Source organism: Myotis lucifugus, unplaced genomic scaffold (assembly GCF_000147115.1).
Source record: "Myotis lucifugus unplaced genomic scaffold, Myoluc2.0 scaffold_0, whole genome shotgun sequence".
NCBI lineage: Eukaryota > Metazoa > Chordata > Mammalia > Chiroptera > Vespertilionidae > Myotis > Myotis lucifugus.
In genome coordinates this window covers 44,871,797-44,898,027 of record NW_005871048.1, presented here as the reverse complement: position 1 = coordinate 44,898,027, position 26,231 = coordinate 44,871,797, and the positions used below count along the sequence as shown (strand labels likewise).

Sequence of the window (26,231 nt, the reverse complement as noted above, 5' to 3'; positions counted from 1 at the left end):
GGAGGGAGAGAGAGAGAGAGAGAGAGAGAGGAGAGAGAAGAAAGAAAGAAAGAAAGAAAGAAAGAAAGAAAGAAAGAAAGAAAGAAAGAAAGAAAGAAGAAAGAAACACTGATTTGTTGTCCCACTTATTGATAAGTTCATTGGTTGCTTCTTGTATGTGACCTGACTAAAGATCAAACCACAACTTTGGTGTATCGGAACAATGCTCTAACCACCTGAGCTGCCCAGCCAGGACCACTAGCGTTCTTGATTATGTCTGGCTCCTCTTGGTTTACCAGTCAAAGACAAGAGACAGGTTATTGTTGTTTTTTCAGTCACAAATTTTCATTAATATGTATACATGTAATGTATTATAAATGTTAGTACAGCCCTAGCTGGTTTGGCTCAGTGGATAGAGCGTCAGCCTGCAGACTAAAGGGTCCCAGGTTCGATTCTGATTAAGGGCACATGCCTGGGTTGCGGACTGGATCTCTAATAGGGGGTGTGCAGGAGGCAGCCAATTAACGATTCTCTCTCATCATTGATGTTTCTATCTCTCTCTCCCTCTCTTTTTCTCTGAAATCAGTAAAAATATTTTTTAAAAAACGTTAGTACAGTACTTGTTTTTTGAAACAAAACTGTATTCTGTAACTCCAAATGTTAACTAATCTTCACATGGAATTATTGCAGGATCAAATGCATACATTTGTTTTCTAATTTGTAATTTAGTAAAAATTATTTTTGCCTGCTTTTGGTAATTGTCCTAATTGACTTATTTGCTAGATATATTTACATATTATAATGCCATCAAAGTGAAGTTGTTTGTTACTATTCTTCTTCTTATTATTATTATTATTGTTTTTTCACGGGGGGGGGGGGGGGAAGTAGCAGGTAATTGGAAAAAATCAACCAATATTGAAAGAGTGTATCTTATAAGGCAAGGGAATAATATAAAATGGTATTACTGAATTACAGGAAAATCATAGTTATTCTAAAAATGAGATAGGTGATTTTATACTCAAATATAATAGAGAACAACTGCAATAGTTCAGCATATAATAAAGATGTGTATAAAATTGGTTGATAAATTAACATCAGTCACTTTCTAATCTAGGAAATAGTTGTTGAGCTAGTGGAATTTATTGGTTTGGTTTTTTAATTAATGGAGGCAAACCAGCCCCAGGTTCTGACCTCCTCTTCAGTGATAAGAGCATAGACTTTAATATGAATCCACAGAGCCTTTTTACGTTTATTCTAAGAATATTCTATCATTCTTCAGAGGAAGAGGCTGCTCTAGGTGGTGCTGTTGCAGAATACAGAAGAGAAAAGCAAAAGTATGAAGCTCTGAGGAAGCAGCAACCCAAGAAGGGAACTTCCCGGGAAGACCAGGTAATTTCACAAACTAAATTTATTGCCTTTTAACTGTCTTCAAGTATTGTTAATGGAGCCTAATTTGATTATACATCAGGGGAAGCACTATCTCTTAGCAATGAAAAAGCACGTGTTTATATAGAGCGGGGTGCCAAGGACCTTGGCCACTCATGCAAAAGTCCAGAGGATAGAGTTCTTTCCACACATAGTAGATGCAAAGCCTAAACTTTCAGGTTTTAAATCTGTACTCCCATATCAAGCACGGGAAGCTTATAAAGCCACATATTATCAGTTTCTTGGGTGGAACCTCTGGCTAAGTGACTATTATGAAGTAGAGAAATGGTGACGATGAAGGGCTCTTCTGGCCCAGCATCTTATAAACTGACTAGCCAGATCCACTTGAAACTGCAGGTTGCCTGCAAAGAAGGCATTTGGTCTACTAGTTGATGTCTACTGTAAATAGTATTGCAAAATTCTGCTCATTGCAAGTATTCCTGTTTCTTTAACTAGTAATATAGGAAGATTGCCAGAAGTCAGAATAAAAAGAAATAGGGAATCAGCTCAACAATTTGAGAGTCCACCATACACACCATGCAGCACTTGTCCCTCAATAAAATAAATCTCCCTCAGTAGCCCTTCATGTTGAAAAGCTAAGGGGCAGACGAAAATCTTTTCTCTTTAGTGCTGCCATATATATATATATATATATATATATATATACACACCATTTTAGATGTATAAATAAAATAGGCAAAATAAAAGTAAATTAAAAACCTCCAGACTATTTGGATAAATAAATCTATCAGGAACTCTGCTATAAATGACACCTAATTCCCGATAACAAAGGAGCATGCATCATTACTTAGCATGAAAATAGTCATAGGGAAAGTTTAACAAGAAGTAAAGTATAGGAAATAATAATTGCAAATAACTAACTTACACAGTTTTCAAAAGAAATGGAACAGCAAATAAAATTAAGAAAAAGTACATTATTAACTTGCTTTCTTGGAGTCACACTGCAATGAATATACTACCAAAGATCTAAGGATTACTCTTATTCATGCATTCCTCTTTTTTCCTTCCTCACAAATAATTATTAAGAACTTACCATGTACTAATCACTGTATTTGGTGGTAAACAAGGTGGGCACATCCCTGCCCTCTCTGAGCTATCAGGAAAAAGAGCCAGTTAAACAGGTACAATAATACCAATAAAAAGGGGGAGCATTATGCCAGCTTAGGTACAGGGAACTATACCTGTACCTAAGCTGTATAGTAGTAGGACCGAACATGTCCTAAGAATGTGGGAAGGCCTTCCTGAGAAAATGATTTCTAGGCTGAGCTTTGAAGTTTGAATAGGAGATGTGTGGCTAGACAAAAGGAACAGTATAAGACAAGTCTTTGATCTCTTTACAAAGAACGAAAAGATGTTAAGTATGACTGGAACATAAATGAGAAGGAGAGAGATGATACTGGAGAGGTAAGCAGAAGCCAGCTCATTCAAGGAAGGTATTTTTGAGCCTTAATAAGGAGTTTAGATTTACCCTAAGGGCAGTGGGCAGCCATCAAATGGAGGAAGTATTATGATCTCATTTGCAATTTGGAAAGATCGCTTCAACCCGGCCACAGTAAGGAGACTGGGCTGAACCGGGGCAGGACTGGAGACAGAGGCCAGTTGAGAGACCTTATATGTAGATATGCACACACAGTTTCCCAAGGCGGGTCCTTTCAGAGCAGCTTCTCCGTGCTGAGAAGGCCCTAGCGGTGCGGCAGGTGGTTGACCATTCATCCTTTGGCAAAAGCCAGACCGGTTCCCCTGTAGATGGCAAACAGAAATACCTCCATGCAGATCCTATCTTCTTTACCCTATGCTGTAGCCCATTACTTTTGTGATGTTTGCTTTTCTGCCTAGTGTCTTCTCTTGCCTTTAGAATGCAGCTAGAGAAAGCCCAGTCTTGAATAGGAGAAGCTAAGCCAGGCCAAGAGGATGTTTTTTGTTGGTCATAGCCCCCCCCCTTCTTTGAGGAAATGCCAGTAGCACATTAACTGGCTCTGAAAACGGACTGCCTTGCCACTTTCGACTCAAGGAAAAAGATCCAGGTCTAGTGTAATTTGCTAGGGAGTTTTAAAATTTCATTTCACTAAGAAGTATCCTTCGTTTTCATGTTTCTTTATGCCCTCAGAAAAGCCTTTTCCAAGTATACAAAAGTCCACCATTACAAATTGATGGGATTTACCTTTAAGTGATAAATGATAGATAGATAGATAGATAGATAGATAGATAGATAGATAGATAGATAGATAGATGAAGACAGATATTTATATAATATAGATATAGGTATTTAAGCACATACACACACAAAAACACATAAAAAACCTTGAAGAATATATACCAAAATGTCAGCAGTGGTTATTCTGAGTAGTTGTATAATATTTTTGTTTTGTTACTCTTTATTTTCTAATATTTTTACAGTAAACAAAATACAATAAAAGTAGATTTATTTTAATGAATAAGGTTTAAAAACAAGGGATGCTTTCTTTATCTGTTAAACGTTTGAAGAGCTTAGTCCTGCCCTAGCTGGTTTGGCTCAGTAGATACAGCGTCAGCCTGTGGACTGAAGGGTCCCAGGTTCGATTTCTGCCAAGGGCACATGCCTGGGTTGCGGGCTTGATCCCGAATAGGGGGTGTGCAGGAGGCAACCAATCAATGATTTTCATCATTTATGTTTCTGTCTCTCTCACCTCTCCCTTCCTCTCTGAAATCAATAAAAATATATTTTTTAAAAAAGAGCTTAGTCCTATAATTACTACTCTAGAGATAGATAAAATATTTAAACCCTAACCCACCAGACAGCCCTCAGAATGCCCATAGGGTATTCTACAGGACTTTATAGTTTTTCTCACAAAATCATGTCATTCAGCAGTTACGGTGATGTGTATATTTTTAGCTGTTGTCTATGTGGGCATTAAATTTTGTGAAACATATAAAAGCACATTTCACTATCATTTTTTAGGAATACTGCTTTTGCTTTTATTTTGGCACCACCTGTCTTCATTAAGCTTAGGTTCTAGACCAGTAAAACCAACTTAATTTTTTCATGAACTGTGGTGTCGATGATATTTGGCAGATAAACTCTGGAGCCTTGCAATTTACTGTGACTCCTTTCTATACCTGTTATTCACATATTGAACTATCATACACTTTCTCCTTATGAAATGTATTTTGGTACTAAATTCCATGTATCAATATTTTAATTAGATACTTGATTTTTATATATGGATAATACTTTATCCTGTTTTCTAATTATATTTTTTTAAACCGTAGAATAAAAATCTTTTTCAACTTCTTTTCTCTGCTCAAATTCTGGAGTAGACTGTTAAAGTACAGCCCAGAGACAATGGAATTATCAAATTGTAAGCACTTGTTTCTGCTCATTCACAAAGGGCAAGGGAGCCAAACGATAATCAAAGGAATGATCCCTTTTTTAAAAAAACATACTACACATGATATTTATATCCTACTTCTTTCACTTAACAATAGAATGAAATACTTCATGTATAGAATTTAATAACATAGTCATTGCTTTTGACCAAATGTATCTAGTTCTTTATGGATACACTTTTAACATTTCCATTTTCCCTCTTGGGTGACTGTTGCTGGAATGCACATCCTTCACATAAGCCATTTTCTGTGTCTCAGAGTATTTTTCTCCATGTATTCCCAGTATTGGAATTATTGAATCAAAGGGAATGATCACCTTAAAGTTTCTAGTACATAAAAATAGTTTTTAAAGATATCACTCCAGTGTACCCACTTCCCAAAGTTAATGTGTCCATTTATTTCACCTTCCCCAGTATTGGTACTTTTTTTTTAACATTTTTAGGAAATTGTTCAATGAAAAATACTATTTGTTAGTGTTTTGTTTTTTATTTTACACTAGAGGCCTGATACATGAAATTTGTGCAAGGGGCTCAGTCCTCGCAGCCACAGGGGCTTGCCTCGGCCCTTGCAGCCCCAACTTTGTCCGAAGGTCGTCCAGGAGGACGTTCGGCTGTCCGGTCTAATTAGCATATTACACTTTTATTATTATAAATATCTTAATGAAGTACCTCCCTGTTTTGTGGACAGTAAAAAGTTAACTATTAGTAACAAGCATGCATGTGAAAATTTAAGTATCTTCTATATAAGCAAATTTATGTTCCCCAAGTAAGAAAATAATCATGTATCTCTGAGGTAAAATGTTGGTGCAGATGCAAATAGGGTAATGTCGGGGATTGTGAATATCAATCACTGTTGCAGCAGGAAGGCAGTTTTGTTATTTTCCTTCAAAAGTAGAAGTTTATCTAAGTGTTTTCCATCCTGGTAGGATATTTTTTCTAACAAATATAAGTGTGTTTTCTAAAGTTACATTTATCCTTATCAAAAAATGTATTCTTATTTCAGACCCTTGCGCTGCTAAACCAGTTTAAATCTAAACTCACGCAAGCAATTGCTGAAACTCCTGAAGACAACGTTTCTGAAATGGAAGTAGAAGATGATGAAGGATGGTAAGGGCTTTGATTTCTTTCTGTTCACCAGAAACAAAGAGGCTCAGAGCAGAGACACTTCCACTACATCACCCTTTGTTTTCAAACTTTGCCTTCAATCATACCCTCCTTGTTATAGGGCAGCGGTTCTCAACCTGTGGGTAACGACCCCTTTGGCGGTCGAACGACCCTTTCACAAGGGTCGCCTAAGACCATCCTGCATATCAGATATTTACATTACGATTCATAACAGTAGCAACATTACAGTTCTGAAGTAGCAACGAAAATAATTTTATGGTTGGGTCACAACATGAGGAACTGTATTTAAAGGGCCAGAAGGTTGAGAACCACTGTTGTAGGGGCTCATCACCCTTTACTTCATTTCACTTTGCTAAGCATTTATTGAGTGCCTACTGTGATCCCAGCTTTGTGCTAACCAGTGCAAAATACACAAGATGTATAGGACACTATCCCTGCCCTACATTATCTACTATTGATAAGACTCACGTTAAACAACTAAAAAAACAGCCTTAAAAGATTCTAAATCATTAATGTTCTTACACTTTCTCACAAACATTTTAGAAATCACTAATCCATTTCATAATCCTACAAGTTTCTCTTCAAATTTATTACCTACAGGATCCTAGGAATACATGCATAGTTAACTTATTTTTATCTTTGGATATTTTTCAGCTGTTTAAGACACTGATAAGAAATAAAGGAATTAATGACTTGTATGCGTCCTGTGCTTAGCACTTTATCCTATACTGGCAAAAAGAAAGAAAAAAAGAATAAGAATTGTGTTTTCCCTTATCACACTCCTCTGCCCTTCAGTTGACTTCAGATGTAGTATATTAGCCTCCCCACACCTACTGCCTCCATCTCCCACTGCACCCTGGCTCAGGCACATTGCTGCGTGCAAGCCAGCAGGTCACCCCCACACATGATTCATCGCTGGAGCCTCTGAACTGTCACATGTGCCATTACCCCAACCCAGAATCGTAGCCACACTCCTCTCTGCCAAGCAGCATCTCTCCCTATTTCAAAACTCTGTTCAGCACTCCCATCCTCCAGGAAACCAGTCAGCAAGATTTGTGGCGCACTCACAAATCTAGAGGGTGGAGGAAAGAGGCTGGGACACACGTTAAAAAAGACATAAAAACACTCATTAAGAAAACATTTAAGCAAATAAGACTCGGCAGCTATATATAACTTGAATCAAAAGGGCTGAGGGGATGATGATTTGAATGCAATGAATCCTAGCTACTCCAGGACCCTGAAAGTACTTGTGTATTTCTCTATATATGGTTTCTGTATGATCTGAGTTGTGCCAAAATTTTTTTAAAGCCCTGGGTCTCTCTTAATAGGTTTGTATTACTTACATATTTGTTTATACTTAAATTCTAAGTTGCTTAAAGACAGAAGCTGGCTTTTCCCATAATTCTATGCCAGAGGTGAAGGTTCAGTGAGTGTTGATTAACCCATAGAGATAAATGCACATTGCATAGCATAGCACTTTCTGTTCTTTATATGACTGGACATGTTTAGTTCTATTTTGGATTCCATGAATGTCTCAAAATATCTTTCAAATGTTTTGGGTTCAGTCACCACACACACAAAAAATGTTTTTGCCAAGTTTTCTTCCCCTTATTTTTGAATCCATATGCATTTTTTAAGGAAATATGATCCATGTGTTTCTGATTCATTTACACTTAACTCATCAAGAGGGTGTTTTGTAAGAGCAGTTTGATGCCCAATACGTTTTTTTTTAACTTTTTATAAGCCATTTAAGTCCTTTTTTATTGAACAGGAAAGTCACCAACAAATTTAAACCCAGAAGTTCCATTTGAAACTCATAACCCACAGGATTCAAATTTACTTTCAACTTGGCAAGACCATTTAACTTCCCAAGGTTCTCCCTCGCCCCTTTGGTGCAGTATTTTCTCATTTTGAATTCCTCATTAGCTTCAGATATCAATTAGTGTCATTATTGTTTTTGATGTCCTTTCACAATACAACCACTGTTCTAACATGCTCATTAGAAAATTAAACAAATGGGGAAACTTCACTAGATAGGGGGGAAATCACTGGTCAATGATGTTGGCCAGTCCTCAGAGAGCAAAAATAAGTGGCAAAGGGAAAGCAAACATGTTAAAGGAGCCATTACCATGTCTTCCGGGGTTCATTTCTGCCTGTAATTGCAGCCTCCTAAACAGAAAATCAGTACTGTGCACTATGTACCTACACATTTTTCTGGTATTTGCTTTTTCTAATATTTAATAAAATGCCTTTAGTATTCAAGGCACTATACAGAATCATATATAATGCCTGGGTCCCCTGTATAATGCCCTCTTGTTGAAATATAGACTATTGAAATTTTGTAGCCTGATAAGGAACAACATCATTTCTTTTCATAAATAAACCAGTTCGGCTTTATCAAGTCTCTGGTGATTTAGATCATCTCTCATAAAGTATATATTGCACTCAGAAAAGAAGTCTTGTATTCACAATGATTTATAGCAAATATTAGGAGTATATGGCATGTGCCTGTGTGTTATGCATAAATTACACAGCTCCCAGAGTATTTTGTAGGTCATGGTTGCCGCTTTTCTCAGAAGTGAAAGTCAGCCAGTGCTGTAGCACTGTCAGGGTCTGTTATCTGAGGTAAAATGATTGCTTCTGAGACATTTTTATGTGTCCGCATGAGTGACCACACATTGAGGGATCATTTTCATTTTCTGTCAAGATAGAAACCATTACCAATTTGTTATGTTTTCTTTTACTTGGCAAACTGTTCTATTTGCATTTTTGGCTGGGCTGCTGTATTGGCATAGTATACAACAGACATTTGGGTACCATTCAGCAGCATTCTATTTTTTATGCAAAAAAAAAAAAAGTAGGAAGGGGAGAGAAAGAAAAGAAATATGATTCTATTGTAAACACTATATATGGTGTTTGATAATTATTCCCAGATTTCACTGTCTAGCAAGGCTTTTAAAGAAGTGTTATTAGTAGATCTAAGCTGAAATGCATGATAGAAATTTTTCACTCAAAATTATTAGGATTCTCCCCTTTGTTGGGATATATATTGCCAATATTTGGTGGCAGTGATGGGCACCAGATTCCAGGGTAGCAGCAAGGGCCTGTTTGCCACTACATTCCTTCTCCTCACAGCATTGCACTCTCATATAGAATCCTTCTCCAAGCATGGATTTTATAAAACCGATTAGATACATGGCTGGAGTCATCAGCCAAAGGATTCATATGACCATGTGGATGAAGTCCATATGTCATTTTGGGTTTGTTTAGATAAAGCTTGGTTAGCTCCCAAAAAAATTTTGAGAGAGCTGTGTCTGACAAGGCAGTCAAGAGACTTATAAAAAAGAAAGCCACCTGCTCCTTACGCAACAAAATCAGCATTCCAGGAAGAGGAGAAAAATTAAATCTATGAGAGGATATTGCGATCCTGTGAGTCTTAACTACTCACTACTATGTTCCATTAAAAATTCTTTCCAGATAGTTAAGTCTAAGAGTAACCTAAAGCTTTACAACAAATGGACATGAAAAACAATGCACAAGGGAGGTCTGTCTGCCTCCTCTTTATCTATCTGCCCTCACCACTTTCCCATAGTACCTACAGTATTCAGTATTGTAAGAGTCAGAAGAGCACTAACAATCAATTGCATGGTTGCCTCCAGTAAACATTTTAATATTTTTATTATATAGGGAAAATATGTTTACTATAGAAAAGCCAGACTCCTCCCAAAAAAAGTAAATAAAAATCACATGTGATCTAAAACTCAATAATAAATACCATTAATTTATACATGTATATACCCCTCCAGATATTTTTATGTGGAGACATATTTTAAGCAGAAACGTGATCATATAATACTACAACTTTATAACTTGCTTTTCCCCTCAGCAATATATAGTGAATACTTTTCCTTGCCATATATAATTTTATGATATAATTTTAATATTTTGTTTTTATGGCCATCTAGTATTCCAAAATATGATGAACCACAATTTTCTTGATCAACTTCATGTTGGATATTTAGGCTCTTTCCAGTTTTTTTTCTTTTTTTATTGTACACAACATTGTAATAAACATCCTCCTATCTTTGTCGTTGCCAATTTCCTCAGGATAAATTTCTAAAACTGAAATTCTTAGTGCATTGGTTCTCAACCTTCCTAATGCCGTGACCCTTTAATACAATTCCTCATGTTGTGGTGACCCCCAACCATAAAATTATTTTTGTTGCTACTTCATAACTGTAATTTTGCTACTGTTATGAATCGTAATATAAATATCTGATATGCAGGATGTATTTTCATTGTTCGCGACCCACAGGTTGAGAACCGCTGTCTTGGTGGGTATGCATGTTCGGCTTCTGCAAAGTATTTTCAAATGGCCCTCCCAAAATGTCATTCCAATTTATACTCCCAAGTAAATATCGTTTCTATGACTTGCTTTTAGTGCTATTAGTTTCTCAATACTTAAGTAAGGTACTTTGCAGTGCTTAGTGAAAGAGTAATATTTTCAGAGAAATGCTTTGCCTTTGAAAACTTTTTAAAAATACGAAGTCTGATTTCCTTCTGTTTTTAATAAAGCTGGTACAAATTTCAATGTATCTCTTCTTGAGATGCTTAGCCCTGAATAATCTTGCTCTTCGTTCTGAAAAGCTCTCCTAAGATAATCCTACAGGTTTTGTGTAGGTGCCTTTCATTATGTTGAGGAAGTTCCCTTCAACTTCTAGTATGCTGAGAGTTTTAACATGAATGATGTTGAATTTGTCAAATACTTTTGTGTATAATTGATATGATCATGGGGGTTTTCTTGTTTGACTATTAATAGGATAAATTACACTCATTGATTTTCAAATCTTAAATGGCCTTACAGTCATGTAATAAACCACACTTGATCATGGTGTGTTTCTCTTTTTAATTTGCTGAATCAAACTTACTAATACTTTGTTGATAATGTCTGTGTCTGTGTTCATGAGTAATACTATTCTATAATTTTCTGCTTTTTTTGTCTGGTAGGGGTATCTGGGTAATACTGGCCTCATAAAATAAGGAAAGTGGTTCCTCCTCTTCTATTTTCTGAAAAAAAAATTACATAAAATTGGTATTATTTTTTCTTTAAATATTTGGTGCAATTTTCCAGTGAAACCAGATGAATATGGAGATGACTTTTTCAGAAAAATTTTAATAGACTTTTATATTTTTAGTGCAGTTTTAGGTTCACAGCAAAACTGAGAGAAAATACAGGGAGTTCCCATATTCTCCCTTCCCCTTCCCCCACCCCCTATAGTCATCCCAACCATCAGCTTCCTTCACCAGAGTGGTATGTTTCTTCCAATTGATGAATCTGCATTTGCACATCATTATCACTCAAAGTCCACACATTAGGCTTCACTCCTGGTGTTGTATATTCTATGGGTTTGGACAAATATAAAATGAGATGTATCCACCATTATAGTACTTTACAGAATAGTTTCACCACCCTAAAGTTTCTCTATGCTCTGACTATTCATCCCTCCTCTAACCCTGGCAACCACTGATCTTTTTCACTGTGTCTGTAGTTTTGCCTTTTCCAGAATGTCATGTAGTTGGAATCATACACTTTGTAGCCTCTTCAGATTGTCCTCTTTCTTTTAGTAATAAGCATTTAAGTTTTGGATGTCTTTTCATGACTTCGTAGCTCATTTCTTTTTAGTACTGAATAATATTCCCTTGTCTAGGTACACCAGAGTTTATCCATTTGCCTACTGAAGGATATCTTGGTTGCCTCCAAGTTTTGGCAATTATGAATAAAGCTACTATGAACATCCATATGTAGTTTTTTGTATGGACATAAGTTTTTTGATAAATACCAAGGAGCAAGATTGTTGTATCATATGTTTCGTTTTGTAAGAAACTACCAAACTGTCTTCCAGAATAGCTATACTATTTTATATCTCCATCAGCAATGAATGAGAGTCCCTGTTGCTCCACATCCTCACTGGCTTTTGGTGTTGTCAGTGTTATGGATTTCAGCCCTACAAGCAATCTATTACTAGATGTATAATGGTATCTCATTGTTGTTTTAATTTGCAGTTTCCTAGTGACCTCTGATGTTGATCATCTTTTCACATGCCATTTGCCATCTCTATATCTGCTAAGTTTTTTCTGCCCACTTTTTATTCGAGTTGTTCATTTTCTTATTGCTGACTTTTACATGTTCTTTGCATATTTTGAGTGACAATCCTTTGTCAGATATGTCTTTGCAAACGTTATCCCAGTCTGTGGCCTGTCTTATTCTCTTGACATTGTTGTTTGTTTGTTTGTTTTTTCTCTCATTTTTTTATTTTCTTGATTTATTATTTTTTTCAAAATTATTTTGTTTTAGTTTCAGATGTATAGCTTAGTGGTTAGACTTTACAAAGTGTTCCCCCCCACCAACCCCTGATATTTCCAATACCCACCTGACACCATAGATAGTTATTATAATATTATGCTGTACTTTCTATCACCATGACTATTTTGTAACTATCAATTTGTACTTTTTTTTTATTGTTTAAAGTATTACATATGTCTCCTTTTCCCCCCATTGACCTCTCCCTGGCCACTCCCCCCACCCCAATTAATCCCTTCACCTTTTCACCTAGTCCATTAATATCCCTCCTCCCCTCTAGCATTGTTTTTCACAGAGCAGAAATTTTTAATTTTAATGAAGTTCAGCTTATTCATTATTTTATTCATGGATCACCCCTTTGATGTTATCAAAAAAGTCATCACCATGTAGTCATGTAGCTTTTCTCTTATGTTATCTTCTAGCAGCTTTATACTTTTGCATTTTACATTTAGGTCTATGATCCATTTTAGGCTAATTTTCTGAAGGGTCTAAAGACTGTGTCTAGTTTAATTTATTTTACTTGTGGAACATTTCTATTTTCACAGAATTTTTTGTTTGGACACATCTTCAGAGGTACTTTAATGTGATATCTCATTGTTTCTTTTAAAACCGCTGGTTAAGTATATTTTTAGCCAATTATAAGTTATTCAGATTAATTAATAAAATTATATAAAATAAGTGAGTAGAAGTCACTCATACTTTAAGTATTCATTCTTTTATGCCTTTTTTACTCTTATTTTTCTCCTGGCATAGGAGATGAAGGTGGTTCTGGATCCCACCAATTCATTCTTGAAGCAAATATTTGCATATGCTATACAGTTGAACAGCTTGGGTTTGAACTTCGAGAGTCCACTTATACGCAGATTTTTTAAAAATACAGTTGGCCCTTTTTCATCCACATCCTCAGATTCAACCAGTCAGTATTTTTGCATTGCAAACCACAGTTTCTCAACCATGGATTCCCAACCATGAGTCAAAAATACTGCTTTTGCTCTGAGGTTGGTTGAATTCTCAGGTGCAAGGGGCCAACTGTAGTTAAGTTTTAGGGGAACCAGAAGTTATACAGATTTTTGACTGCGTGGTGTTGGCGCCCCTAACCAACCCCCTCGGCATTGTCCAAGGGTCAACTGTATGGCAGTCAACTGCTAGGACCCTTATGCTATCTTCTCTCATTAACCCTCCTACAAGCCTCATGGGGCTCATAGGTTAGGGACCAGTTGTGGTAGATTTGTTTCTTACAATTCCATCAGATAATTAGTATTATTCCCATTTTATAAATGAGGAAACTGAGGCTCAAATAAATTAGGTTACTTGCCCAAGACTATACAGTAGTAAATGGTTATTGTGGGTCACACTTAAGAGCTCATGCTGCTTCCAGAACACCAGCTTCTACCAACAGTGATTTCACTGTGAAGTAATAATCAATGGAATAAGAAGAAAAACTCAACTTGACTTTTAGAGACCTTTAATTCTAAATAATACCTGTCTTCTGGAGCTGGTTACAGCTTATATCACCATTCTCATCTCTGGAATACTTTCCACATTCCTTTAAAGAAATGCACTATCCTGGAGGCTCTCTGTAATCCCACATATTGAATTATCTCCTAATTATAAAGTGGGCTGGCAAACCAGACTGCCTGGGTTCAAATCCCTGCTCCAACAATGATTGCTGAATGACCTGAGCAAGCAACCTCTCTTGTAAAATTTCATTTCTTCACCTGTAAAGTGGAGATAACAACACCTATATCAGAATTATTATTAAAATTAAGTGAGATGATTTATGTAATGTAGTTAACATAGTACCTGACTCTAAGGAAATGCTCAGGAAATATTAGGTGTGAGGGAGGGAGGTAGGTGTATGGGACTGGGGTAGTATTGATAAGGCTTGACAAATTACTCGAGCAACACAAACTAAACATTCTAAATTAAATTGGCAGAATGTTAGTTATACAGTCCTCTTGTAAAAACCTCAAAGAAAAATACATAAAGAAAAGGTGAATGTTAATTTACTTCAGATAAAGTTATCTGTGACCTAGAAGGAATGTAAGTATATTCATTAAATTTGCTAGGGCTCGATGGTTCTATTTTAAAATCTGTTGAGAAAAAGAGAAAAGTATAGTAAGGCATGTTGATTAGCTGAATTGAGATTATAAAATGCTGAGGCTTAAAGTTTAGTGAATATAAATTTAGCAATCATGGGAAAAGAGGAGAGTGAACAAGATTACCTTTTCTATGCTGGGAATATACCATCATAGATTTTGGACTCTCTCCAGAATTTTTTTTTTCTTTTTAGCACATATCATTTTGGAACAGATAAAAGCTACCTAGGCATAAGTGGTTTATTTCTATTGGAAAGAAAGTTTAAAGAGCAAGGGTTCTGGGGATTAGCACAATATAGTAAAAAGTCATTTCACAATGATGTTCCAGATAACAGCCAAGCCTGTAAGTACAGGATGGAAATTGCCATTGTACACAGACAATTAAGATGTTATCAACAGCACTCTGGCACTTTAACCATCTCCACAAGTTAAATGATGCTTCAAACATGATAGAAAACAAAAGTAGTAAGATTCCAGGTGAAATTTAGTGAACAATGATGCATAACTTCTAGGCAGTTGTTTGTATCTCTTTAAAGGCAGCTGTTTGTTTAAATATACTTTTATTGATTTCAGAGAGGAAGGTGAGAGGGAGAGATAGAAACATCAATGATGAGAGAGAATCATTGATCGACTGCCCCCCTGCACGCCCCCTACTGGGGACGGAGCCCACAACCCAGGCATGTGCCCTGACCAGGAATCCTCCTATATAATAAAGAGGTAATATGCAAATTAACCCTCACGCTGTCATAAGATGGCTCCCTAGGAGGTGGAGCTTTTGACTCTGACTGGCATAGAAACCGACCAATCAGAACCAAATCTGGGTGAACTGCAAGGAGCCAATGGCTGCCTAGGAGACGGAGCTTTTGATGCTGACTGGCGTAGAAACTGGCCAATCAGAACCAAATCTGGGTGAACTGCAAGGAGCCAATGGCTGCCTAGGAGGCGGAGCTTTTGACGCTGACTGGCATAGAAACCAACCAATCAGAAACAAATCTGGGTAAACTGCGAGGAGCCAATGGCTGCCTAGAAGGCAGAGCTTTTGACACTGACTGGCATAGAAACTGACCAATCAGAACCTAATCTGGGTGAACTGCAAAGGCAGAACCTAAGGTGGGGGCTGAGGAGGGGTTTTAAGGGCAACAGCTATTTGGTGTAAGGTGTAAGAAAGCAGTTCAATTTTTTAATGACCAGTTTGGCAGTATAGTGCATATGGCTGGCTATCAGTCCAGATATAGGGATTATGTATTTTTGTCTGCCAAGAGCATCTCCTCCTGCTGAAAAAGGCTCCCCCTCCCATTTAAGCAATCCTATCCTATATAATCTATCTATACTAAGAAAAGGGTAATATGCTAATTAGACCGGGTCGACCAGCCATCTTCCATGCATCCGACTTCCTTCCGGACAAAGCCATGGTGGTGGGGGCTGAGGCAGAGGCAGTTAGGGGCGATCAGGCCAACAGGGGAGGGCAGTTGGGAGCAAGATAAAGCCGTTAGTGGGAGGGCAGTTGGGGGCGAGATCAGGCCAGCAGGGGAGAGCAGTTGGTGACCAGCCCGTCAGGGGAGGGCAGTTGAGAGCAAGATCAGGTTGGCAGGGGAGGGCAGTTGGGGGAGAGATCAGGCTGGCATGGGAGGGCAGTTAGGGGTGATCAGGCAAGCAGAGGCAGTTAAGGGCGATCAAGCCAGCAGGGGAGAGCAGTTAGAGGTGAGATCAGGCCAGCAGGGGAGAGCAGTTATGGGCAATCAGGCAGGCAGGCAGGCAGAGGCAGTTAGGGGCGATCAGGCAGGCAGGCAGAGAGGTTAGGGGCGATCAGGCAGGCAGGCAGGCAGGCAGAGGCAGTTAGGGGCAATCAGGCAGGCAGGCAGGTGAGCAATTAAGAGCCAGCGGTCCCAGATTGCAAGAGGGATATCTGACTGCCAGCAGTTGGACATCCCCCAAGGGGTCCCCGATTGGAGAGGGTGCAGGCTGGGCTGAGGGACACCCCCCCCCCATGCACGAATTTTGTGCACCGGGCCACTAGTCAAACTATACTTTCCTGGTTCATAGGTTGATGCTGAACACTCGAGCCACACTGGCTGGGCTAAAAGGCAGTTTTAAACAATGTGTCATTTTCTTTTATAGAGTTATTAGATGAAATTAATACTAACTGTCATACTGATTTTTCAAATAATCTAAGTTGTGTTTATAATACATGTTCAATATATAGAACATTATAAAGGGGCAGGAAAAAATCACTAGTAATTTTATATATCACACATAATCATGATTAATGTTTTTTTTAATCCATCCTCATATATTTATATTTTCACTTTTTCCAAGAATGGAAAAATTCATCTGATTTTATATGATAAGACTTCATCAGTGAATAATCCATTAGTTAAATATTTTTTCAGATTCACTGTTATTTCCTTAGGCTAAAGGAAGTAAAACTGAGTCAAGTGTGTGCTCTTTTTTGTTTTTTTTTAGTATTACTTAGTTATAAGAAAATACATAGTTTGGCCCTAGCTGGCTTGGCTCAGTGGATAGAGGTCGGCCTGCAGACTGAAGAGTGGTGGGTTCAATTCCAGTCAAGGGCACATGCCCAAGTTGTGGGCTCAATCCCCAGTAGGGGGCATGCAGGAGGCAGAGAACCAATGATTCTCATCATTGATGTTTCTCTCTCTCCCTTCTTCTCTGAAATCAATAAAAATATATTTAAAAACAAAAAAGAAAATACATAGTTTGTATCTGTTTATCTTGATGAGTTTTGACAATTATATACACTCATGTAAACACCACCAAAACAAGATCTAGAACTTTTACATCACCCAGAGGGTTCCCTTCAGCCAGCCCCTCTCCCAGCCACTCAAACTTCTGTCAGCTCAGATATGCCTTTGATGACATTTTTGCTAGATTGCATTCCAGAAGTTGAATCCTTTTTGCCTGTACCAGCAATAAATGAAGTTACTGATTTCCCCTTACTCTAGACTAGAGTATTATGTGAACATGTATGTGTCATAATATATCACAGATAACTGATATAGATATACTAATCTTTGCCAGCTTCTACCATATATCATTTTGTATTTCTTTGTTTACTAGTAAAGTTGAACTTTTAAAATGTTTTAATTGACCATTTATATTTTATTATTGTTATGATTGTGGTTAATTGTATATTCTAATGTGATTATATATCTCTTGATTTATAAAAGCTCTTAAATATTAAGGATATCTTTTTAAAAATATTTTTACAATTTTGTCATTGCCTTACAATTTATTTATGGAGGTTATTGTTTTGTTTTGTGTTTAACATGGAGTTTTAACTGGCAATCTTGTTCTTCATGTTTTCTGCCCAGTGTCATTCTCTACATCTTCTTAATCCCAGGATTATATAAATACCTAGTTATAGTATTCTCTAGTATTTTTATGGTTTTGTTTTTACTTTATTTTGACATTTTTAATCCACATGGAATTGATTTGGTGTTATTACATTAGATTAATATTATAACTCTATTTTTTTCTAAATCACTAACCACCATCTACACCAGTGATGCGAACCTTTTCAGCTTGGTGTGTCAGCATTTTGAAAAACCCTAACTTAACTCTGGTGCCATGTCACATATAGAAATTTTTTGATATTTGCAATCATAGTAAAACAAAGACTTATATTTTTGATATTTATTTTATATATTTAAATGCCATTTAACAAAGAAAAATCAACCAAAAAAATGAGTTCGCGTGTCACCTCTGGCACGTGTGTCATAGGTTCGCCATCACTTATCTACACTAATAAAAGAGAAACATGCAAATTTACCGTCCCTCCACTATGCCCACCAGCCAATCAGAGTGATATGCAAATTAACCCAACAAAGATGGCAGTTAATTTGCATACACAGGCACGGAGCGAAGACTGAAGACCGTGTAGAAGGAAGACAAGCACTGCAGAAGGGAGCAAAGCAGCGGAGAAGGGAATGGAGCCGAGGCAGCGGACATGGGAGGAAGTGAAGTGGCAGAGAAGGGAGGGACCAAGGCAGCAGAGATGGGAGGGAGCGAAGTGGTGGAGAAGGGAGGAAGCGAGGCAGGGGAGAAGGGAGGGAGCCGAGGCAGGGGAGAAGGGAGGGAGCTGAGGCAGCAGAGACAGAGGGAGGGAGCGAGGCAGTGGAGAAGGGAGCAAAGCCCGCCTCGGTGGACTTCGCTCCCTTCTCTGCTTCGCTCCAGCTTCAGGAAGCCCTATTCTTGCAGGAATCTTCCTGCAACGGGCCTCTAGTAATTGAATAATCTTGAGTTTCCCCACTGATACTAAATGTGTCCTTTGTCATAGGGTAAGTTCTTATGTATATTTTTCAGTTTTATTACCCTACATGAATTTTTCTGTCTATTCCTGTGTCAATACCTCACTGCTAAATTATTATAGCAATATAATACTACATAATATCTGGTAAGCAAGTTGGACCTATATTGTTCAACACATATTTTTACTTTAAAAGCTTAATCGGCTGGATAATGTGCTATAATTATTTTGTGTTAGTTAAGCACACCTGGAAAAAGCTTAGACAATTGACCATGGAATCAATAAAAAGGCCCCATTATTTAACAGGTGGCCACTACCTGAATTACAACCCTAGTGCCAGAAAGGAAATAATCACTCTTTAGACAAATGCTCTACCTTCAAAGTGATGAAAAAGATCACATGTGGAAAATAAGTAGCATGAGGAGTAACAAAGAACAAAATCTAGGATTTGATTGCCATTTTCAGCTATAGGTATATAAATGTTTTTATGAAACGTTTGATCAGATTTTTTTCCTTCTCTCTGGTACTGAACCAAAACACAGAGGATTAACAAAGTTATAGAGCAGTGGTTCTCAACCTTCCTAATGCTGCAACCCTTTAATACAGTTCCTCATGTTGTGGTGACCCCCAATTTCATTGTTACAAATTGAACATAATTAAAGCATAGTGATTAATCACAAAAACAATATGTAATTATATATGTGTTTTCCGATGGTCTTAGGCAACCCCTGTGAAAGGGTGGTTCGACCCCCAAAGGTTGAGAACCGCTGTTATAGAGTAAAGGCAACCTCTTACTTTTATGTTATATGATGTGGATTCCAGAACACTTAGGATGGATAAATACAAACCACAAAATCCTTTTCCAAAGACATTCATTAATAATCTTTCTACTACCCGCTATTTTGAATTGTTATTATCCCTTCTCCTTCCTGTATTAGTGCAGATAATGCATTACATGTAATAATATTGTTCTGTTCCTTGTGTGCAGATAAGTCAGTTGATTATGATAGGTAAAATATTGGGCTTGACCCCTTTTTTAGTAGAAATCAAAGTTATAGTTAGAAGCCCACTTTTAGTGGACATTTAAGAAACACCAATTAATCTTTTTTAAACTATAAGCTAGATATTGTTCTGATGAGCAAATGATATGGGAAGAATCTGAGTCACAGAAAGGTTAAGTAACTAAAGGTTAGGGTCACGACCTCATAGCTAGGAAATTGTAGAATTCAGAAATAGTCAGTCATTCTTGGCTCAACAATTTAATTCTGTTTGTTTTCGAAGACATTATCACTTGTGATTTTATATTGCACTAGTTTCTCTACCTGAGCTAGCCTGTATATTTTTCGTATTTTCAGATAAAGTAGTGTTGTTGTTGTTTTTAATAATGCCAGACAAGTGACTTCAGGACTTGGTCAAACTGTTGGTAAGAAATTGTCTAGCCCTCTTTAAATGGTGGAAGATGTTAAGTCCATATCCCTAATATTATAATCCTTGTATTATTTGAAGAATAAAAATAAAAGTTATTAAAAGTTTGCTTACCTTGAACAAGAATTTCCTGCCACATTTACCCATCATTTTTCACAGTAATATAAATAGTAAAGTAGTTATGAGTATGGGATTTGGAGTCAGGCCTGAATCTGAATCCCAGCTTGGAAATTTACTGTCTATGCAATCTCAGGCAAATTATATAACCTTTCTAACCCTGCTCATTAATTTGTAAACTGGGGATAATAATAGTACCTCCCTGGTGGGTTAGATTGTGGATTAAATGAGATGCTATTTTTAAAGGATTTAGTGGGATGTCTGGAATAATCAGTGCTCAGTGTTTTGTTGTTCTCGTCTACAAGGTTGTCATTGATATTTTTAAGAACTTATTTCTCTGGATTTGACTACTATCAGTAGATCCATCAAGATGATGATTAGAGTTTCCACTATTTCTATAATTTTTTTGTTTTGTGTGTTATTTGTTTGTTTGTTTGTTTTTTACCTTTTCTTAATCAACCAATAATACCTTGCAATGGTTAACATAAGTTTCTAATCATAATTCTTAATATTCTGAAATAAAATAAATTTGAGATTTGAGACTTTTACAGTGAACAGTAATTCCTCATTAATGAACTTTTTTTCCTTGAGGCTAGAACTAAATAAAAAGAAAAGGGGGGTGGACATCAATTGTAAATATAATTTAAATAGAAAACAAAAATAATATCACTTTGAAGAGCATAGAATTATAAGCTCATCATAATGTTTGTTTTGCTTCCATTCCTCTCTCTGAGCCAGCGGTTCTCAACCTGTGGGTCAGGACCCCTTTGGGGTCGAACGACCCTTTCACAGGGGTCACCTAAGACCATCGGAAAACACATATATAATTACATATTGTTTTTGTGATTAATCACTATGCTTTAATTATGTTCGATTTGTAACAATGAAAATACATCCTGCATATCAGATATTTATATTACTATTCATAACGGTAGCAAAATTACAGTTCTGAAGTAGCAACGAAAATAATTTTATGGTTGGGGGTCACCACAACATGAGGAATTGTATTAAAGGGTCGCGGCATTAGGAAGATTGAGAACCACTGCTCTGAGGCAAGTACTAAGGTAGTGATAAAACGAAGCAAGAAGGAATGTGATTACCCACCAGATATCCTAGTTGGTGTGTTCATTTTATAAAGGAGTATAAATGCTGCGGAAGACCAATGTGGTTCTTTCATAAGTAAATCTTGTCAGAGTTGCTGATCCTGGGAAGGTGATTATTTTTATTCTAAGCCCTCCATTCAATCCCTGACATCACCTCTTTTTTTGCCATTTTTCTTCTGGATGAAGAAAATTCTTCTGTATTGACTCTACTTTCATTTAGTGTGCCCTGAAACAAGTTTCTATCACATTAGGGGGTTTGTTTCAGAGACAGGCAGATAGCCATGTCCCCCTGCTGCTTACCAGGCCTGTTTGATTGGGAACCCTACCTTCCCTATGTGGTTTTGTTAGTTCACTGGCCATAGCTTTTGTTATGGCTGAGCAGTTGTTTAAGCCAAGGGCAGGTGTAAGAATGCATATTACTCATTTATTCTGGAAAGGCGCTTTAGCCTTTCCAACTGTGTCCTGCTGACTGTCAGTGTGTTAGATAGGCAAGAAAGCAGAGAAACTGCATTCCCGTGTTGCTGAAGATATTTTGAAAATTACATCTTTCACATGTACTCCAACAATACTCAACATTTATTAAAGACACTCAATAATAGGAGGACTTCTTTTTTCTTTTTAACTGAGGGAAACAAGTCATTTTTAAGAGTTCGCTTTTCAAAACCCCAAACTGAGAGGAAAATACTAACATTTGTTCAAAGTTCAGAACCAAGGAGGTTTTCCCCTGTGAATGGTGAACAGTAAAGGAAAATCTGCAGGTTTTCATCTTCTGTTCTTTTAAAGGCCAGTGGCTGGTTTCCTCTCTATTCGGTTTACCTAATGCTCTATATCCCTATACTTATTTCTGTTTGTTCAGATATTTTTAAAATTTCTTCCTATTTTTCTTCTTCTGAGTTTTTGCCATTTCTCTCTGCTATTTTTTATTTATTGTTTGCTTCCTTTAAGTCACTGTTTCTGTTTCCCATCTTGAATTTTATTTCTTCTTTACTTTTCCTCCTTGGTTTCTTTCTTCTCGTTAGCCTCTTCTGTTTCTGTCATCTCTGTCCTGTGCCTAAGAATTATAATATGGGGTTGATTGTAAATTATAGGATCAAATACTACACAGTGAATAAAGCAATGTTGAAGTATAGTTATTCATGTAAAAGATGTTTGTGGTGTGTGAAAAACAATTATAAAATATATACATCATGATACCTTCAAATATATATATATATATATATATATATATATATATATAGAGGTATACATACATACACACATACACACACACACACACACACATACATGTGTGTATTTGTATATATACATAGACATACATAGGAAAACGTGCAGGAAGTGATGTCTATATGTTTACAGTAGTTATTGATGAGCTACGGAGTTTCAAGTAATTTTGTTGTTGTTGTTTTATGTTTTTGCCTCTCAGGATTGTTGTATTTTGCACAAAGAAAAAGTTCCCTCAACAGTGAATATGTTAATCATGCTATACTAGTAAAAGTTGTTATAATTCTTTGATACTATAAACAGTTTCTGCACTATGGCTTATGGTCTAGTAATAGATGGGACATATTTTAAAATATAGATATAAGTCTCAAAGGTTAGATAGGATGAAGTATATCATGTGTGTATGATGATGTACATGAAAACACTTTGAAAAAGACAATGCAATTAGTAGAGTATTATAAAGGTGATCAACATTTATACAAGCATAGTTTATACGTAATACACATTCACACAAAGTGCAAAATGAGTTGAAATGATAGTCAGTGTTTGGACCACACTTTTTCAGGCATGATGTTTGAACCTCACTCCGACTCTGTGAGGCAAATAGGGTGCCTATTACCATCCCCTCATCACAGATAAGCAGTGTGACTCTCCTACGGAAACACTTAGTGACTGAGTTGTACCACAAACCCAGGCCTTCTGACTGCAGTCCACAAAAGTTTTCATAGTATCAAAGGCGAGAGCAGGTCCTGAGGCCCAGGGCAGTCAGGAGAATGTGGGAATTAACCTGGACTGTGAATGGAGAGGGTCACAGACCATGGGAAGGAGGTGGGAGGATGTTCCAGAGCAGTGACAAGGACAGAAGCACCAGAGCGTGCTGCAGCCCATCTCTGGTACAGAGCAGGTGCAGTCCTTCACACTCAAATGTGGGCAAAACTGAAAGTTGTTTTGTCTTGCTGAATTTTTTTAAAAAACAAAAGAAGACTGTTTTGCTTCTAAAATATGTCTCCTTCCAAGCTCCACGCCCCCCCCCCCCAAAAAAAATTAAACCAGATCATTTAAGTTTCTAACCCATAGTCCCATAGAACGATAAACTTAAGTAACAGGCAGGAGTTATTTTGTTTGGTTTCTTAAGAATTCTAACTGAATAGAGAAGTGAGAAGCTATCAGAACAGTATACTAAACACAAATTATGTAGATGCCAGTTTCACAAAGAATGGCAAGGCCTTTCAGACCATGTAGAGCAGTGGTTCTCAACCTGTGGGTCTCGACCCCTTTGGCGGTTGAATGACCCTTTCACAGGGGTCGCCTAAGACCATCCTGCATATCAGATATTTACATTACGATTCATAACGGTAGCAACATTACAGTTCTGAAGTAGCAACGAAAATAATTTTATGGTTGGGTCATTTAAAGGGCCAGAAGGTTGAGAACCACTGGTGTAGAGGAAGGCTGAAGACAATGTGTGCGTTTCTCCCCCGCCTCATCCCTCACAGGGAGTTAGTGTACAGAAGACAGATGTCAATCACTAGGCAGTTTAACTGGCACATTTGAGGAAGTTAAGTGTTAGATTTTCATAGCATAAGTTAGTGGTGGTGAAAATACTTTGTTTTAGTGTTTTGAGTACAGTATTAACTTTTCTCTGGTGTAGAGTTTAAAAGGAGAGTTACTAACCTGGAAAACTCCAGGGTCTATAAACATTACTGCTAACTAATTTGGAATTATGTATTAATACTACCAAGGAGAAAGATGAACAAAACCAGGATTCTAGCCAAAGGTTTTAGAGGTGACTGGCTACCCAGAAACATCTGTTTATTCAGCCAACATTTATTGAGGGCATTCTTCTTGCCCAGCATTGTGACCAGGGCTGTTACAAAGGCCAGTGAAACAGAGCCAACTGCAGTCTAGCGAGGGAGAAGAGAGAGCTGACAGAAGAGTGCCCTCACCCTGGAAAAAGAGCAGGCCAGGCCAGAAGCAGAAAGGGACTGGTTCCCAGAGGGGATGACAACCTCAGCTAATAGGGAGAGAAGTGTATCACCCTGAAGAGGCAGCCAGGAGGCAGGAGAGAGCAGGTTTTGTTCAGGAAACTACAAATCATTCAGGATGTCTTGAGCAGCGGTCGCCAACCTTTCGGACCTCACGGACCACCAGTGGTCCGTGGACCACCGGTTAGCGACTAGTGGTCTAATGATGAAAAGTTTTTGGGTAAGGTGACAATGGGAGCTTAAAGAGGGGATCAAAAGCCAAATCATAGAGGCCACATAAGCAACTTGAGTTTCATTATGTAGACAATGAGGAAACACTGAAGGATTTAAAACAGGACAGTTTTCATGGCGAGATTTGCATTTTTAAATAAATAAATATATATATATGACAAAAAAGGCCTGGATATCACCATCAACTGCAAGGTACTCCTTGGTAATTTTATGCCTGAGAGAGATTGCCAGACTTCCACCCTTACCGGTCTAGGCCATGGGCCTTGGCTCTGCCCCACTGAGACCTCCAGCTGAATGGGGGTCCCTACCTAGTACCCTCATTTTAGAAAGGTTAGGAGAAACTGGGACTGAGATTCCAGAGAGCAAAAATTAAAGGCAGTGAGGAATAAAACATTTACAGTGAAAATCAATGCTTCCCTGTTTTAAAGCAAGTGTTCACCTAAAGGAGAGGCTCCTGCCTGGCCAGTGTGCTCAGTGGTTGAGCGTTGGCCTATGAACCAGGAGGTCATGGTTGGATTCCTGGTCAGGACACATGCCCAGGTTGCTAGCTTGATCCCAAGTCGAGGGTGTGCAGGAGGCAGGCAATTAATGGTTCGCTCTCATCATTGATGTTTCTATCCCTCACTTTCTCTCCCTTCCTCTCTGAAATCAATAAAAATATGTTTTTAAAAATAATTAAAGAGAGGCACCTTTTTCCAGAAGATGCTTCCACATTGCTCAAGGCATTTTTGGGACTGCTTTTTTGGAATTCCTTTAAATACCAGCTTGGGAGCCACACAAATAATCATTCTTGTCTCTATAGTTGCATTTTTAAATTTTTGAATCCTAAAATAAGCACCAACTATCCAATCTGACTTATTTATCCTTCTTATTAGGACTTAGCACTGAGTTAACACTAATTTATTCCTAAAATTAAATCTATCTTCACAAGATGAAAGTTTACCTCTGAAGACATTACCAGCCAGCTATAAGTTTCTTGACCATGAACCTCACAGATGGCGTGTGAAGTGAGGGTGATAATAACATCTTTCCTGTCTACCCCATACAGCTTTTTTGAAGATAATACCAGACAGCATGTGCAGTACTATGTCAGTGGACGCTTTCATTATTATTGCCTCACACTTGGCAGGCAGTTCCAAAATATGCATTTGTCCTGGAGTCTTTCTGTGTGTTCATCCCCTAATAGACTGTTCACTTTAGGAGAGCAGGGCTTGGGTCATATTTGGCTTTGTGTCCCTGGAGTCTGACATTGGGTCTCACACATAAACAGCACTCTGATGTTTGTTGAATGAATAATTGAATCTAGCTCCTTGCCTTATCCTCAAACCATTAATAAGACCTGGCAATACACTTAAGATTCTTCAGTTAAAATAATAGGCTCAGAGGCCATGTAACTTCTTCAAGTAGGTGAGCAGTTTGTCACTGGGAAGCATCTGTTCTCATCTCTGAAGGGTCCAGACCACTGGCTGATGAAATCTATCAATCTGAAAGTATAATGGTTCTTTTA

The 26,231-nt window shown here is 37.6% G+C and overlaps 1 protein-coding gene across 1 annotated transcript in view; it reads left to right on the top strand.

The window, feature by feature from the left end:
* Positions 1 to 26,231, top strand: part of CWC27 (CWC27 spliceosome associated protein homolog) — a 176,464-nt gene that overhangs the window by 144,595 nt on the left and 5,638 nt on the right. Inside the window, exons 12-13 of the mRNA XM_006081410.3 lie at positions 1,259 to 1,368; positions 5,794 to 5,897. Coding sequence (XP_006081472.1) covers positions 1,259 to 1,368; positions 5,794 to 5,897 — 214 coding nt within the window. The remainder of the gene's footprint in view (positions 1 to 1,258; positions 1,369 to 5,793; positions 5,898 to 26,231) is intronic.